This window comes from Eurytemora carolleeae, unplaced genomic scaffold, assembly GCF_000591075.1.
Source record: "Eurytemora carolleeae unplaced genomic scaffold, Eaff_2.0 scaffold234, whole genome shotgun sequence".
Lineage (NCBI taxonomy): Eukaryota > Metazoa > Arthropoda > Copepoda > Calanoida > Temoridae > Eurytemora > Eurytemora carolleeae.
Window position 1 is genome coordinate 24,391 of NW_019396124.1, and position 18,408 is coordinate 42,798.

Sequence of the window (18,408 nt, forward strand, 5' to 3'; positions counted from 1 at the left end):
ATAAAAAATAAATTATATTCTCTAACAAGGATTGCAGAATACTGTGTGAACAACCCACTTGTTAACTTCAGAAAATGTAATTTAGACTATTTAATTCGAATTAGGATTCCGAATTAGATGTTCAAATTTCGTCAATTTCACTTTAGGGTTGCACATATTTTTGTGTTTCCAGTTTTTCATATACTATATACCAACTACAGGTATGGACGATAGGAAAACTAGCTCCCAGCAGTCCAAATACGTCACAAAAACTAGCTAATATATATACTATAATTCATAATGAATATTTATTTATGTAAATATATACAGAATATAATATCAAGCAGTTCCTCTTTCATAATAACTCTATTGGTTTTCTTATTCCTGTGATACTGATTTTCGCCATTCTTTCTTTCTTTTCATTCTGCAGGGGGGGGGCGCGCCACCCCCTCTCAGGTTCTAGGGGAGGGCGCAAGCCCGGCCGCCCCCCCCCCTAGTTGCGCCTCTGCCCCCATAATCACTTCTGCACCTTCTGACTATACTCCTTTCTCATTTTCACCAGAATTCTAGAAAAATGCTCTCTCCCCAAAATGGAAACTAAAATTTTTTTCTTGCATTAGACTTATTTTTGACAAACACTTTCTGTTCTATCTTTTTCATTTGATGATATTATCTCTATTTAGAACTCTGCTATTTGATTGGATGATACGATAAATATTTCCTGATCTAAAGCTGACCAAGGTTTATAAAGGCTTCATTTATTTTTATTGGAGCAATTTCTTTAAAATAGTTTTTCATCCCAAGATATCATTCTTTATTTTGGGTTCATTCTTCCCGATCTTATAGCCTACCTGCAGGCATGGTGCATTGTGCACAAAATAAGAGGGAGGCTTAAAATAAGTATCTCAATATATAAGAGGGGCCTCTCTATATATTGCGCCTAAATTTATACAAGGGGAGGGACTTACCCCATTCTTTTAGGCATTCCCTCTCTTCAAATCCGCCAATGAGTCAAATATTTTAAAATCATAATGAAGATATCATCGATCGTTTTTACAAGTACAACTCTTAGATTTTTAAATATTTAGATTTTTCTCCTACAATCTTACTTTCTGCGTCTTTTTCTGTGGAAAGGGCGCTAAAAGCCTAATACTAATCCATACTTCAATATGAAAAAAGAAACACAGCTGTACAGTGTACACTGTACATATATAAAAAGAAAGATATTTTTCAGATTCAGAAAATCCTAACATTTTCCCATTCCCCAGATATTTATTGTATGTCCGGTCTTATATTTTGTTTACAAATTGAACAGAAGTGCAGTGTGCAGGGCTATCCATAGAAAATGAGACTTTTAAAATAATAGTATCATATCGTGCAAATGTACACTGTACCAGTCCCCAGTGTACAATCTTGGTTGGATCAGTGGTCTTAGTTCTATGCCAGATCATTGTGTAGATTTTAAGGCGTTACATTTGTAACAAACTATAACTTAATTTTCAATTAAAACAAGCATTACCACGTCATTTTTGCTTGAACAAAGATGGGAATACCATAGCAAATCAAGCATACAACTCTAAAAATCAAGCATACAACTCTAAAAATCAAGCATGCAACTCTAAAAATCAAGCATGCAACTCTAAAAGTCAAAGGTAACTTGAAACTACGCTTTTATAATCTTTATTTACGCATACGAACACTTTTAAATCCCCATTTAACCTCATAATATATCTCTTTCTTACCTTGGGGATGAAGGTCTTGAAGCTTGTGAGGACAGAACGTTCTAAAAATAAGTAAAATTAAAATGGCTTAAATATCTTATATTTATTACAGCGAGTAAATTGTACTCCATAAACATAAACACGAACAAGGATGTAATGCAAAGAAAGTTATTTCAGAGGTGTACGCATCTTTTGTACTGCAGTGTACTGTCTCTGGGCGGTAATGTAAACACAAAACGGGTGTCGAAGCCTGATTAGGGATCCATCTTTCACATAAAAAATCAATGTAATATTCTGGTCATATGAAAATATTATGTGAATTATCAAAATTATCAAAATTATCAAAATTTAATGCTTTTAACCCCCTCGGATACTAAACGAACAATGATGCATCTATTCTTGTTTACAAATTCCGCTCAGAGAAAACTGGTTTCAATATGTACGCAGAGTGTACGCAACTGCAATAAACTTTCCTTGCATTACATCCTAGATCACGAATATGTATTTTCTAACTTTCTGTATTGAGTCCTAATCCCTTAAAATTGACCAGTTCCTGTCTTTCTTGAGGTCATGATTTAAAAGTCGCTTTTAATCTGAATCCTTAGTCTCAACTCTAAGGTTAAAAGTAAGTTTTAACATGTCTCAAGGTTTGAGCATTATTTTAGTTTCAACGGCACTCAGTAGCAGCTTAGTAGTCAGACAAATTTATCCTGAATTATTTAATTTAAATCGTAGCCTCTGTTTTTATCCTATACCTGTGCTCTAGAAATAAGGTTTCCATGATTTCCAGCTTCAAGATTTCTCCGCTCGATATCATGGCGCTTTTGATTCCTTCGCCTTAAAAAAAATTGAATTTTCAATTCCTTTGTCATAAAAAAACACTGATTTTTTCCAGCTTAAAAATCAAATATTTTTGTTAACATTGTTGAACAAATCTAATTTTTCAAGTCTAAACTTTGTAAGCAAAATCTAAACTTTGTCTTTTGTGGAGAATTTTCTCATTTCATGGCTACATAAAAAGAATTCAAAGAGAATTAAAATTCGTGTATCACTACTTTTTAAACATAAATGTAATCTTTTGACCTTGCACACAGAAGTAAAACAGGCTAGTTCAATCGGTAAAAATAAAAATCTAAATTCATTTTCATAAAAAATTGTGCTGATAACGAAAAAACAAGAAAAGCTTTTGATTTCTTGAAACCAGACAAAATGTAATCTTCGAAAAACAAGTAAATAAATAGTATATTCAAATGAATGATTGTGAAGTGTAAATTTTAAGCATATTTGTGCTGAGTAAGCATTCACAGATTTTGAACGATGAAGTGCTTTATGTAAAAAAATCTGTTACTTTAATTTCTTAATTAGGGGGGGGGACATTTCCATAATTGACAACCCCAAGTTTAACGGAAGTAAATTATATATGTACAAGAGGATGAAGTTTAATCAGTTTAAATTGTCAATTTAATATTCATTCTGTAGTTAGTTTGGCAGAGATAAGTTAAAAGGGAGTGTTCGCGAAAAATGAAGGGGGTGCTAACGTCGAATCGAATTCGATGGAGATCGCAACTAATCTTACTTCTATCTGACAAGGAGAACATACGACTCTTACGGAAGAACATAGCGTCCATACAAATCCACAAAATTTCAATATTTCACACATATCGTAAATAATTCAATTAAATTTAAAATTAAACATTTAGATATTACAACCTATAATCATCGAATTCAATTCAATGCAGTCGCAATTAGTTATAATATTTAATAATATTTGTTTAATATACAATATAATTTAAACGAGGATTATTTAGTTTCTAGGTGTCTCTGCTCTCAATGCTTCAGGGGTTCCACGTGGGAGAGACACCTAGCGACAAAAAAATCATCGTTTGTCTGTATTTTTTTACTTCTAACAGTCAAATATTTACAACTAACGGTTAGAAGTTTATCACCCCTTCCCCCTTTTTCCTAACCATCTAGTGTTAATTTTATGCTCAGCTCTAGGTAAACAATGAGAAAATCGCCTTATCTGTATTTTTTCATGTCTTTCGTCTAATTCATGTTTTTACTGAAAATAAATTGTTTTTACTTCTTAAGTATTCTTTTGCATGAGACAATGATTTTAGAGAATTCTGTGGTTGTAAAACTAAAAATGCATTTCATTCATGTTATTTTATATTTTTCCTTTGCAAATGGACAAGGAGTTGAAGAGGACTAATAGACATATATTAGACATTCTTGAAATTTGTGTTCTTCCTAAGTTTTACTTGGGAGAAAGAGAATTAATTACAACCAGAGTAAATAAAATGGGTTCAAAGTAAAATTTAAATTTAAGATAAAACAAAAATAAAAGCTGTAGATAAATATAAACCAGAGCAAATTATTTATCAGACGAAGATATCTTTATTTTCTCTCAATACTTCCTTTCTAGTATCCATTAATAAATCTTCCATGTTTAGTTGCTCAACACTCGGATTTTATTCTTGGGATGATTTACGAGTATACTTACAATAAAAGGAGCAAACCAGACCAGAGCAAGCCTCAAGGAGGGAGAGAGAGGGGGGGGAATAGTGTCATAGAATTTTGGCGAATTCATAAGTTCATTAGATATATTTACAAACCGCAACGATTGAATTTCTTAATTTATAATTACAAAAATTGGTTTTCTTTCTGAGATTGACGTCTAAATTCTTTTAGTTTATGAGTCGAACAATGATGACCTGCAAAGGTTCAGCCGGTTTCATCAATTTTAAAAACATGGTCTTAGGCTTTGATTTTACGACTCTAACTCACTTATGCTTTTCTTCTAGCGTGTTACATGTACATTTGAGCATTATAAAGCAGATGTTGTTAGTTGTGGGTTTTTAGAAATCATTGGCAAAATTATCATCGATTTTTCCTTGTGAGCTTGCAACCTTTAAATCCAAGTGCACCATAACGGTTCATTCTCTTCGTAAAGGGAATTTCCTGTTCATTAAAAAAACATTTGTTCGTCAACGGAATTTTCAGTATTAAAAAAACATCTGTCTGTTAATGGAAGTTCCCGTTTACTTAAAAATAAAAAATAAATTTGTTCGTTAACGGAACTTGTGACGTCGTCTATCTGGGATCTTTTAAATGCTGGGGCCGGATTAACACTGCGTTCATTTAAGAGTTCTAATTCTTTATTGGTGCAATGTCAGAACGTTGACCAATGAGTGAGGTTCATATTACACTCCCCGGATAAATCTTTAAAAGTTTGACTTTAAATCATGTTATGCATTAATGAAAGTCATAGTCATCGATTATTTTTCGACGCATTCGTAAATAGTTGATATTTCATAATATTTTGTATTTTTCATGATCTGAGAGTTACTTTTGAAAACATTTATTCCTGTTCCGAGGATTTTTGATAATGAAGACGACATTTTCATATTTTCCAGGAATGTTCGAAAAACCAACTCCAGCAAAAATTATTTTAAAAGAACAAAATCAAAAAAATTATGAAATATTAACTATTTACGAATGCGTCGAAATATAATCGATGACAACTGTTTGTAATATCTGAATGATTTGTTTGGAATTAAATTGATTTGTTTACGATCCGAGTTGAATGTTGCATCTTTCCGAATTTGTATGAACATTACGTTCTTCGGTATTCGTCGTTTTTAACAATTTTCTCCTTATAGACGCAACAGATAGAAGTAAGATTAGTAGCGATCAAAAGCGCTTTTTTATAGCATTAAGACTATACCCCCTTTCATCTTTCGCGAACACTCCTTTTAAATTTGAGGATTCATTTCCCCCTTTCATACCTGATTGTTCTTGATAGATAACATGGGTAACAGCCAGGCAAACACAAACAGAAGAAACACATTTTCCAGGTAAATGTTTCACATTGCCTGATTCAAATATTCTTCAATAATTTCATATTTCTCAGTTTGATACGGCTAGTGTAATTTTAGAAGGCTCTCAAATTAAAATTTAGTATATTAAAAGAGAGAGTTAATAAAGTTTTAGATGACAAAAATTAAAAGCTGTGAGGTCATTAATTTTTTACAACAGTACACTTAGTATAGTATGCAAAACATAGTACTAGCTGTGTTTTTATTTCTGATATAGGATTATTTTGGCACTTTTTTTTCTTATCTGAAAAGACCAGAAGTATTTAAGAAAAACCGCAATTAGAATATAGATATATAGAACATTGTTTTCTAAATGATGATTGTCAATGTAAGCCGTATGGGTACCATTGCAAATATTTAATGCACTGCAGTATTCTCAAAATTAATCATGAATGCTATAAATGTTCCAATTTAATTGAAAACCGTTATCAAAAATTGCGATATACCAAATAAAATTGAAAAGTACATTTAATAATTTTTACCTTTCCCGTGGACAGGAGAACCAGGTTCCAGGACAAATATAATCTTCTTCAGCTCCTTTCTTTCCTTCCTTTCTAACCTGAATATTAACAAGCTTTTGTATTGCTGCCTTTCTAGAAATTATGTAATCCTTTCATTTCTTCAATTCCTATGATTAATTATTGTATTTTTTTAATAAGGAATTTTCAATATAATATTAAGAACCCCTCCTTGAAATGCCATTATCTAATCACCAAGAACTGTCATTTAATCATTAATCTAAGAAATGATGATCGAGATTTTCTTGATTTTGATATATTTCTCAAAAAAAAACTCTATAAATTTAAGCCTAGGCCCCTGCTGAAAACTAAAGTAAATGACATTAAATCTAGTTATCAAATAATTTTCTTAAAAATATTGGATAGTATTTAATCGCTTCCCCATAAAACTTTGGTCTAACACATAAATATATGTTTAGCTGGAGTGCCCGGCAATGCCCAGGTCACTCATATTTACTTCTGCCGTTTACCCGCGCTTGGTAGTTATTCATGATTTTAGCAGTGCCCGGGGTTGCCCGTGGAATTTTTAAAAAATCCATATGTTTTTAGCCCATGTTTTCCCCCGGGGTAGACACAGGTTCAATACAAAATGTCAGCCAATATGTTTCACATTGCATAATTCAAATAATCGTCAATACTTATATTCTTCAGTATTCTTCAATTTGGTGAACATGAGCGAAGAGCTTTATTATAAAGACCCCAAACATATATCTATACCTAACGATTTTAATATCTTATCTCGTTTATGTATAATGTATTGAGTAATGAATAATGAATGTGTTTATTGGAGGATATGTATAAAGGAAGATGGTAATAAATAATTGCTGAGTCCAGTATATAAACAACATAATTCTAAATACTAGTTTTGTTTATGTTTGTACAGCTAAGCACTGTAAACATACATAGATATAAAACTCTTTTAATCAATTAGATGAAATGCATAGATATATATTTTGTGGAGTATTGCAATATTATTCATAATAATTCAAATTCAAGATAAAGAGTGCATTGCAAACTGCACAGAACATCGAGGTTCAAGAAATTCAAAGTTTTTAAAACTAATTAAGAAACAGATCAGATTCCTACATTGTTCAAATATGTATTGTGTATATCAGGTATGTGAGTTGAATGGTTGGTCTGTAACCAACAAATACAAAACAGTTAAACCGATCTGGTCCAAATTTGTTTGAAGGAACTCGCATGAACCCTGGAAAGATTTATAGCCTCCCAGAGTTTAAAAGTTTGGCAAAGTTTTCTAAAACCTTCAATGAATAAAGAAAAATCTCTGAAATTATAGTTTCATGATGTAAAAAGAAAAAGTGGTGTTTAGTGCCCCAAAAGCCTAGAACATTAAACTGGACTAAAGAGCTTTTTAAAAATTAAATAACAGGTTTCAAAAGCAACTTTTGAAAATTTAAGGATGGATGCAATTTATTTTGCAATAATATCTTCGAGAAGTTTAAATATAAGATTATTGATTAGGCAATGAATCCGTCTAAAACCTGATTATGGAATGCAATATGTATGTATAATATAATTTTTAAAAATCATAACTCAATGTTATTTCACATGTAAAACACATTTTTGACAAAGTAAAGAAAAAACTTTCTTTCTTTCAATAAAAACTAAAAAAGTTTTAGATAAAAGAATAATGACATAATTTTCTTTAGAAATTAAGAAAATGATTGTAGAAACTTATTCGGAATAGTTTCTATTGAAACTTGATATAGAAATAGATAATGATCTTGATAAAAAGCAAAAATATATTATCGTTCCAATTCTTTTTTACCCAAATTATTCTTTAGCCCCCCCCCCTCCCCCCATAAACCTCCATTTACGCCTTTAAAGGAAATATAAGCGTGATTTTAAGTGAACATTCATCCTTGATTAACAACGATAAACTTTAAACCTTTAACTCATCACCAAGACAGAGAACTCAGTGTGTTAATTTCCTAAATGGTGTTTAAATTGACTAAAAGCTGGAGTGTGCACTAGCGCACAATGTTAACTACATAGAAAGGAAATATTAATATTTCTAAAATATAAAACAGCTCGGAAACAAACCATTCAAAAATTATAAGCGTTTCTGGAGATACACAAGAATAAGGCATACATGATCAGTCAAAGGTTTAACGGGCACTGTGGTGAATCGTACACACCAGTCTGCAAATGGAGGCTAGCTTGAAATTATGCCTGAAGTGCTTTTAACCCCTGTTATAAATATATCATTATAACTTTAGTTAATGTTCAAGTTAGGAATAAAATTATACGTACATTTCATTTCAAGAAAACATTTAAATTAGTTTTAAGATGTTTCAGAAGGGGAGGCTATGCATTTTAACATATATCTGGTAAGACAAAGCTTCTTAAACTGAAAGTAATAAATACACGTTACAAATATATTTGAAATAGGATACCTACATGCCCGTGCTTTAATAGAATATTTTTGTAAAGAAACCTAACTTTTAAACAAAATTTAGAGAACGCAAAAAGAAATATGGCGACTATAATCTAATTTCATAAATAACCCCGGCAAAAAAAACTTAAGTGGACACAATAAGTGTCCGATAAAATTTATCAAAAAAGGGGTTAAAATTAAGGCATCTTAAAATATCTTTTAATAATGCGAGACACAGTTAGAGGGCTTGGGGCACGCTGAATTTAAGTTGTTTTCGTTTGTTTTTAATAATCTATAGAAGTATAAAAGTTTGTAAAATAAAAAATAAAACTTCAAACTATAAATTTAATCTCAAGAAAATGTCAAATTCAACTTTATAACAGTTTCACATGGCATACTGCATAGAATAAGAAAACAGTTTCAAAACAAGTGAAAATCAGATATTCAAAAACTTCAACAGATTTTATAGCAAAATTTTGATTTCCGGTTTTGTACTAAGAAAATAGTAAATACCTTGTTAGACCAGAGTACACTGTTATACTGAAACACAAGGAATAGGGTTTAAGAAAGTGTAATTAACTTTATAAATGTTTAACGTAAAAACATTTTTACAATCATTACTGTAACTAAATGCTTTTACTGTATTATTAATATATAGACTGGAAAACATAAATATATATCCCTGCATGTTCCATAATATCAAATTCTAGTATTAAACTTGAAACATATGATATTTTAGTTTACAGACCGACAGATTATGAGTAATGCAACGCAGTTCAAAAATACTACACTTTTCATTAACATATATAAACCTTCTCATACGACTGAACCAATCAGGCTAAAAAACTGTACCGTGGGATGGTCAATGGAAATCCACAAACAAGATCAAAAAAATCTGCGAAATCTGAAATTGTTACTTTTTATTGATGTGATCTAAAGTAAGTAACAGTAAAAATAAGAACCCGTATAGCACGTCCTTAAATCCTAGTATTACCAAAACAAAATTCATCAAAGAGGAAAAGTATAAGATGAAGAAAAGTCAAAACTGTTTTATTTTCTGTTCAAACAATTATTTCAACAAACTGAAAATATTTAGAAACCAGCTGAAGTGCAAGAATATTAAGTTAAGCTGCAAAATAATCACGAAATATTTTTACTAATTTGTCAAAATATTGTTTTTGTGTGTATTTCTTGTTCATTACTGACAAAATTAACTAAAATCATTATTTTGAATCTTACGTATTAAAATTGGAATAAAACAGGTTATGTTCAGCGAAAAGTGCTTTGACATATCAATTGTATTTTTTTAAGCAAACTCTAAATGTCAACGAAACAATAAATTTTAAATTCATAAAAAGATGTATGAAGGAAAACTGTAAATAAAAGATGAACACTAGAATAAACGTTTAAATCCTAAATCTGACGAATTTGTTTTTGAAAGCTTTGTCAGATCAGATATGAATTAGATATCTATGTTTTTAAACTTTTTTTTAAACAGATCAGGACAAAATCGGGTTGTTATGATCAAATCTCGGAATTTTTCTATTACGAAAATTTGGTGTTGTCTGGGTTTATATTGATCTACCAGGGGTTGTAATCTGGCAGCACATTCATCCATCCAAGCTTCATTCAAACTGAGAAGAGGGTTGACTAAATCCAGCTGCCTAAGAGCTTCGTAGGCCTGAGAAAAGTGAGTGCAGGAATTCTTCTGATATACTGGAATGAGGCCCGGGTGCCTAACAGATAGGAAACATTGCTTCCAATCATTTGTAGGCCTGGATTGGATACCTCCAGGTACCTATAGCCGGCAACCATGGACTGTCCCTGCTTGTCCACCTTTCCTCTCTTCATCATCATTCACTTGTATCAATCCACTTAAATCTTCTTTCTTGGCAAGTAGAAAGCACGCACCAATTCGCTGAGGTTTGTGTGGAGTACGGGAATCGAACCCGTGAACACCAGTCTGGACACCAATCCAGTTACTGGCTGTGGACAAATGTGCTTAACTTCCGTGAACAAGAACTGGTGTAACACACTCTCCACCCTACTCCTTTATTTGCATTGGTGGATTCTCTGCAAAACTGACTTGCGCATTTGTTGCTTCAGAACCAATAAAGAAGTTATCAGAATTAAACTGTTCAAGTCAGTAAAACAACATTATCTTCCATATCTTTAATCAGATTGAGGTTTCAGGGGTAATTTTTTTAATAAAGCATGCCCCCTTTTTTAAAAGAAGTGCCACCTAAAATTACGACGACCGAAGCTTTAAAGAAAAAAGACAATAGATGGTTGAATAAATATTGTTCTGTATATGTAAACCTATTGTCTAAAAAATACAGAATAGCCTAGATTATGTAAGATAGAGTGAATCAATATTCAAGTAGATCCTAGAAACTTGAGAGAGAATAATAAAGGTTGGATTCTTTGCAGTTAAAAAAGATGAACTGAACCTTGGTATATTTATCCGCTTTAAATGTTCTGAGGCCACGATTTCAAAGCTTAGTGTATAATCTTAATATCTTAGTCTCAACTCTAACATTCAAAGTAAGTCTCGACTTTAGCAAGTTTTTTAGAAGTGATGTAATAGTTTATAAATCGGACTTAGGCCTTATAAAAATTATTCCCAACATTTTGCAAGGCTTGACTCTTGAGTCGTATTTAAGTCTCAATGGCAGTTTAGTCTTCAGACTAATTTATGTATTTAAATCTGCGGCGTCTGATTACATAAAAAGAATAAATCAAGGATGGGATAAATGATAAATGATAAATGAAAACAATGATTTTTAAATTGGTATCTTACAACTCACCCTTGTAAACTTTCATTAAAAACAACTCGACACTTGCCACAAAATATAAAATTCTTTTCCACCTGATGGTGAAAACTTTTTATAATTCGTGTTTTAACTTTTTAATATTTGAAATAGTAAAAATTTACAACAACAGGTTGCAAATGTATAAGGATTTTAAAATTAGAGTTTGAGGCAAATGTTCGGTTTCTTAAAAAAAAATCAAGGAAAAAAATCGTTTTAAGAGTCTTATTACGTTTGAACAACCCCCAAGTATACTTTAATAAATTGTTATTATAAAATCATTTTCATTATTATTATTTGTAATACTATTCTAATAACATACATAGCTGAATTCCTTGAATGCTATATGATTAAATGCAGTAATAAACATTATATTGTGAAAATGAAAGAAAAAAATATGTAGAAATTTAAGAGCGCATTTATATAATATACTTTCCCTTAACTTTTTTAAAAAATAAAAGGAAAAAAATAACTGAGACTTTCTTAAAATTTTACGAAACTAAGATTGTTAACTTTAAGAACGAAAACAAACGTTCACTGAACGGATGTTCAACGTTCAGTTTTTAGCTAAGAAATAACGAATACCTGAGGCCGAATTTAAAGAATTTGAGCGGCGGCTAAAATTTGATTGGTTCCACTTAAAATTGTTTCAAAAATGTTTCAAGATTAAAGCCGACACTCAATTGAAACCGGTTTTTGGCGGATTTGAGATGTGGCACAAATTAATTAAATTCGAACTTTAGTCAGTTTAATTAAATATCTACATAAAAAATGTTTGCTTTTGATCCAAACCTATAAATAAGTACGAGATTCAAATATGTGGATATATTAAATACCTTGGTTGGTAGAGATTCATTGTGAAGAGATTTTGGGTTGAATTTTTCATCATAAATATCATTCTCCCCCTTAGAAATAGCAAAATAATAATCAAATCATTTTAGAAACAAAATCTCATAATTTGTCTTAAAACTTAAAATAGCTTAAATATATTATTCCAACTATAATTTGTCGTTAAACAAAACTAAACCGAGGATACCGATTTTCTCTTCATTTCTCGGCAAAATTGTGAAAATTTAGGAATACTAGAAATTCAAGGCGCTTCGCGCCCTTCTTTCTAGCCTTAGAGGGCGCTTCGCGCCCATCTTCTAAATTAGTTGTAAACATGTTCTCTTTGTGTACATCGTAAAACTAAACAAAAATAATTCGCGGATTTTCACCAAAAATTTCGCGGATTTTCAAAATTTTAAATAATTTAATGACGATCGAATTTTGATGGAGACAAATATTTGAAATTTTGATGATTCATAAACCTTCCCTGGGCTCCCTAGATGTCCCACAAAAAATTTGGGCCCGATCGGTTCAGTCGTTTTGACGTTTATTGGATACAAACATGACAGACAGACAGACAGACAGACAAACAAGCCAAATTTATATATAGATTAAAAAAAGATTTATTTATGATAAAAATTGTCAAACTAATCAGAACTTTAAATCTTTTAAATTAAGAAGAAAAATGTAAAAGAAGAAGAGCCATTAACGTTAAAGTTTAAAATTCTTGAGACAGAAGAGACTATAAATTCTTTGTTCTCAATCCAGAAGCTTGAAACTTTTGTGATAAGAATTTAAGCATTGTTTCACCTTTTTTGATGTTCCAGTTATGATTGAAGTGGCGTTTAAAAGCAAGCTCGAAGATCCCTAACATTTTATTTATTTTTGACTAAATTATATTTATTATTAAAACCAATAACATTTTAACAAAATACAAAGAAAAAGCTGAGCTCATTATCATTTGATTATTATTTTTACATATTTCTATCTTTGAACTATCAAAAATACGGTACAAATATACAACAAACATATTAAAAAATGTAAATCATTATTGGGAAAGAAAACTGAAAGTGAGGCAAAAACTTAAGAGCTTAATCAAATTTGCCCAGAAAGTTTTTTTTAAACTTTCGGAAACAGAAAAATTCGCAACATTTTTTGATTAAAGAAATACAAAGAAATACATATATATAATTCGATAAATGGAATTCTTGAACTAGTTTCTAGACTCCTTTGTCCTACACCTCTAGACCTTTGCCAAATAAATCTCAACCACACATTCTTGTTTCTAGCCAGATTTATCTTACTTGTCAAAAGAGAGTGGGTGGGGGGTGTTGAATGCAAATTTTCTGAATTCTGCGATTTTATGAAAAGGAATCCGCTAAAAAGCTGTATTCTCTTGTATAAACAATTTTTGTGATATTTACATAAGCTTATTCAAATAATCAATTAAAATTAATATCTTTTATCTTCATCTTCAAAAATCTCACAAATATAAAAAATAGAAGAGTTCTATATTTTAAATGAAAAAAAAAATAAAGTTCCTTATTGTAACTTCCTCCCCGAACTTTTCCTTCAGAATCTGAAATTTTTTAATTAATATTATTTGCAAAATATTATCTTTTTTTAAAAGTGATCAGGAATCCATGGATTCGTCCTGCGAATAATCGTTTTCAAATACGGAACTTGAAGTTTTAAGTTTTCGTATTTTTTTCTTTATTATTCAAAAATAGAAAAAATCCCGGAGACATTTTCAAACATTAACATTTAAATTAACAGTTTGTTGACTGTAAAAATAAAAATGAAAAAACATGACAAAAATTTTGACATTCAACATTCAAATAAAATTTAGAACAAACCATTTACGAATTTCGAACTCTTACACTTATAGTAAGCATAAGACAGAATGCGAAGACATTTTTGAATTTCAAATATTTTACGCTTGTAGTAAAACATATAAGAATAGGACGAATACAAATAGAAAGTGAAGAAATTTGTTACTTAATATAATATTTTAAAAAGGCAAATAAAAAAGATAATAGTTGTGACATAGGTATAAGAACCAAATATTCCGAATTCCAAAGTTTTTTTTAGAATTTGGAATACAATTTTAGGTTGAATAGTAAAAGCTACAGTGAATCCCAGATATATAAATACATGGCAAGTGTTTTTATAATGTCGTATTACATATTTAATATCAAATGCCGCGGAAAAATGAGTTTAATATTAATATATTAAATGCATTCATATTTCAGGGCAAATAATTTACCTTGAATTAAAAATAAAAAGAAGTTTCTTAAGAATTATTAAAAAAACTTATGAAGGTCTATGTATCTGGGATTCACTGTAAATTTTTTTTAATTATTTCTTTTTTGTATAGTTTTATATTTTTAACCTTGAGGATTGATTACCTATAGTATCCGTTGTATCCTCAAGCAGCCTCAAAATATCATCATCACCATCATTGTACTCCTTACTCTTATCCAGGCTCTTTGTCATGATATCCAGGTTACTCTCCGTCTTCTCCAGGACCGCCTTCGTCTCAGGACTCACTTCCGACAGTAACGTTAGTTTAGAACCGTTAGAACTATTGTGATTCACTTCACTGCCGCCTGTTTTAACACTACTTCCGTTAGCTTTAGCTATCACTATGTTAGTTTTACCGAAACTTCCGTTTGTTTGGGACAACTTCGCTCGTTTTCCATTAGATTTTGTATTACGAGGTTTGCTTGTTCTACTCATCGGCTTAGTTGTGACAATAACTCCGTTTTCATGAACCTGGAGTTTCTTATCTTTCAGGGGTAACAATTATACACGACTTTCTTTGTTTACAAGCAGAAAAAAAATAATTGTAAAGGTTAAAAAAATTCTAAAAGTCGGTTAAAAATAATTTTTTTTAAACCGCTTTTACTCTTTTTTTCTAATTTAGATTTTAAGACGACCTTGAATATTTAAAAAAGAAAAACCAATATTCAAATAAATACAACCGAATACAACCAACTTCCAAATCCAATTTCGTTTTTAACAAAGGGTGTTTTCAGTAGATTCAATAGTAGAGAAATTAAATCTTTTTAAATTAGGTTCTAATCTATTTCATCACGAAGTTCTGGAAGATTATTTGAATTTTAGAAGACTTGAAACAAAAAAACGATTAATTTTCATTTATTCAGATAACAATTGATATTTAAGTTTCGGAGGGAAATGAAGGCTAAACGGATAAGAAACCTCCCTGTTCTTCTTTTATTTCAACTTTCTTCTTTGATTTAGATTTAGAAACAATTTTTTTCCGGACGAATTTCGAATCATGTTGGATGAATTGGTCTGATTCGGGTCCCCTGCTATCCTCTGCCATGCTAAAAAAAAAACAATAAAAAATATTTATCTAAATTTCTTTGATTCAGGATTCGATAAAAAAGTAGTTAAACAATAATTTTAACAATTACCAAACAATTCTGCACTGAATTGTCATACTAAATCGGCTCGAACTATTTTTTAAGTTAACGATTTTTATTTTTATCGCCACTTGACATCAAAATCGTTTCCTAATAGTTCAATATGTTCACACAAATTATTCTTAAAACGTTTTGAGTCATAATTATAACTAAACGACATAAGCATTTAAAACCTACTAATTATTTTTATTATTTTATAAACATGTGTTTTTAATACGAATCATTGTTTTGCTATAAATGTATGTAATTTAACATCGATTATATATTAATACTGGATCCAATGTCCAATAATACATTACTTAGTTCGTGTAGGAACAGTGTCAAATAATATCGATAAATATATTCCATTCAGGGTTAATAAATATTGAAAATAGAGATTCCGGGATATAAAGATATAATGAAGTAAAGAAGGGGAGGAGGTGGGGGGGGGGGGGCGAAGATTGGAACTTGTAAGATCTAAAAGTATTTTTTATTAAATCGATTGTTTTGTTTTCTTATTATTTCTTATGTTGTTGACTAAACACTGCAAAGAAACGGATCTAAATTAGCCAAATATCGTAAAAACTACATTATACTGTTAATTGACTTTTAAACTTAAAGTACTTCGAGTGCAATTCCGAGGTTGTATTGTTCAATGCAGTTTAAAGATGCAATTCTGACAATATCCCCTCGGGATATTTATATTTAAACTATATTTTACAATAATTGTAATATTATTGTATATGAATAAAAATCAATAAAGCAATGCACTGAGTTTCTCAAATATTCAACGAGTCGGTTTTTCTTACAATATATTTATATACAAAAGTTACAAAAATACAAACTTTAAATCGAACGATACTTATACAAACTAAATATTATGAATAAAATCAGTTTCATCAAATAGGGGAATTCTTCAAGGGAACCTCAGTTTAAGGGAGCTGACGATCAACTGCCTTTTTTCCCTCTATTTCGCTCCACCCTTAGTTCGCATTCTACCCCACGCCCCGTGAGCTGGCCGGCCAGCTCACCAGCTCCCGGGTTCGGGGATAACGGATTTCTCCGCGTGGCTTGGGTTAAATATAGAAACCAAACATAAACAAGAAAACCCGTTAAACATCAGTAAAAGGTGGGGGGGGAGGCAAAATGGGGTTGAGTGCGAACGAAGGGTAAAAATAATGACAAACAAAATGCTATTTACAGTCGCAGGAAAGATCAAAACATCATTTTCCTGCTACAATATTTCAAGAATCAAACATGTTAACCATACAAATATGGATTAATTAATTAATATTATGGTAAAAAGAAACTTTTTTTAATTTTTGAAAAAGGGCAGAAAACGTCTTTATTATTTTGCTCTGAATTTCAACTCTCAGAAGTCTAATTTTTTAGTTCTTTCACAAAACAGCTGACTCGATTAGGTTTAATTTTCTTTTGTGAAATATAAACGGTTTTAGTGATCCAACTTAAAAAATATTTACAAAAACATTGAATTTAATAAAATGTTAAATGGTAAAATGCTAGAGGTGCAAACTTTCGTGAATTTCTAGAATTCAAATATAAATATAAATTCAATATTAAATACATATTGTAGGCATTAAGGGAAAATTTCTGTATTTGAAGTTCAGGGGTCGAAACTTTTAATAGAGTTAGTGCTGAGCTTACCCTGATATCCATACCGAGCATGTTTGATTTAATAGGAATTGAAATCTAGGAAATGACTAGACCTTTTAATTTATTCAGTGCTGTTTGAAGTTTCAATTTTAATTGTTGAACCTTTTTGACCTTTGATTGATGAGAAACGAGTATTTCACATTCAAAGAAGTGTAAAAATATGTAAATTAAATCCTTTTTTTTTAAAAAAATTGTGCTAAGTTAAAAACGGATACAAAACTTTCCGGCTTCCGATCTCTGTTTATTCACACATCCACACTCTGCAGTTCTTGCTGGTATAAACTTTTAACATACTGTCAGGGGGCCCAGGGGGGACTAAGCTAAATCTTTTAATTCAATCATTTTAATTCAATAAAGAGCGACGTGTATCAGCTTTATTTCTGTTTATTGTTCGGTGTTCTCGTCATTTAAATGAGTTTTAGCATTAAAAAAACGTTGTCTTAATTTAAATAAAAAAAAATCTTTTGAATTGAATTAAATTAAAAAAGGAAATTACAGCGGGAAACAATATTTTTGGTCTGTTTTTCATAGAAGCCAACTTGGTGGAATTATCTTGAGATTTTATATATTATTTTTACAATCTTCTAGCAAATTTTTGTTCTTTTACAGTTTTACTTTAAGAATAGATAATGGGTTAAAGATTTAAAAATAAATGAAAAAAATTTGTAATATTCCAGCAATAAAAAACGATATGCAGTCCTTCCAAGATTAAGAATTTAATGGTACTATTGTGAATCGTTTACAGTGCTCTTAAATTAATAACTTACATAAAACTACTTTTATATTTCCGTTAGATTATATTGAATGCCAATTGGCCTGATCTTACTTACCTCAGCTTTTTCGTTAAAAAGACCTCAAATTTTCACCACAAAACGATTCTTTTTCTTCTTATTTCTTTTCCATTTTCTCCTCAACATTTTGGCATCTTTCACTTGTATTTGTTGTGTTATCTGAAAATAAACATTTGTATCTATATAGCTTCATTTCATTCTTACGCAATTGTATAATAGTTAAATTTGAGCCTCCAAAAAAAATACGATTTAGAGTGGAGGATGGACGTTAAGGATTGCTTTAGACACTGGCGTAGTTGAAATGCTCAGGAGCATGTTTAGTAAAATAAGTCGAGGTTTTCCAACTGAAGTTTAGTTGGGTGAAAAAAAAATATAATCCAAAC

General features: G+C 30.6%; 1 protein-coding gene across 2 annotated transcripts in view; it reads right to left on the bottom strand.

Annotated features, from left to right (window-relative positions):
- Positions 1 to 18,194, bottom strand: part of LOC111695652 (uncharacterized) — a 36,105-nt gene extending 17,911 nt beyond the window's left edge. For both annotated transcript variants that reach the window (XM_023465046.1, XM_023465045.1), the window contains exons 1-10: positions 18,065 to 18,194; positions 15,359 to 15,482; positions 14,541 to 14,907; positions 13,674 to 13,711; positions 12,943 to 12,999; positions 12,141 to 12,209; positions 6,061 to 6,137; positions 5,489 to 5,575; positions 2,456 to 2,537; positions 1,722 to 1,762 (exon numbers count right to left, since the gene is read on the bottom strand). In XM_023465046.1, coding sequence (XP_023320814.1) covers positions 1,722 to 1,762; positions 2,456 to 2,537; positions 5,489 to 5,575; positions 6,061 to 6,137; positions 12,141 to 12,209; positions 12,943 to 12,999; positions 13,674 to 13,711; positions 14,541 to 14,907; positions 15,359 to 15,481 — 941 coding nt within the window. In that variant the 5' untranslated portion in view covers position 15,482; positions 18,065 to 18,194. The remainder of the gene's footprint in view (positions 1 to 1,721; positions 1,763 to 2,455; positions 2,538 to 5,488; positions 5,576 to 6,060; positions 6,138 to 12,140; positions 12,210 to 12,942; positions 13,000 to 13,673; positions 13,712 to 14,540; positions 14,908 to 15,358; positions 15,483 to 18,064) is intronic.
- Between the last annotated feature and the right edge of the window lie 214 nt (positions 18,195 to 18,408).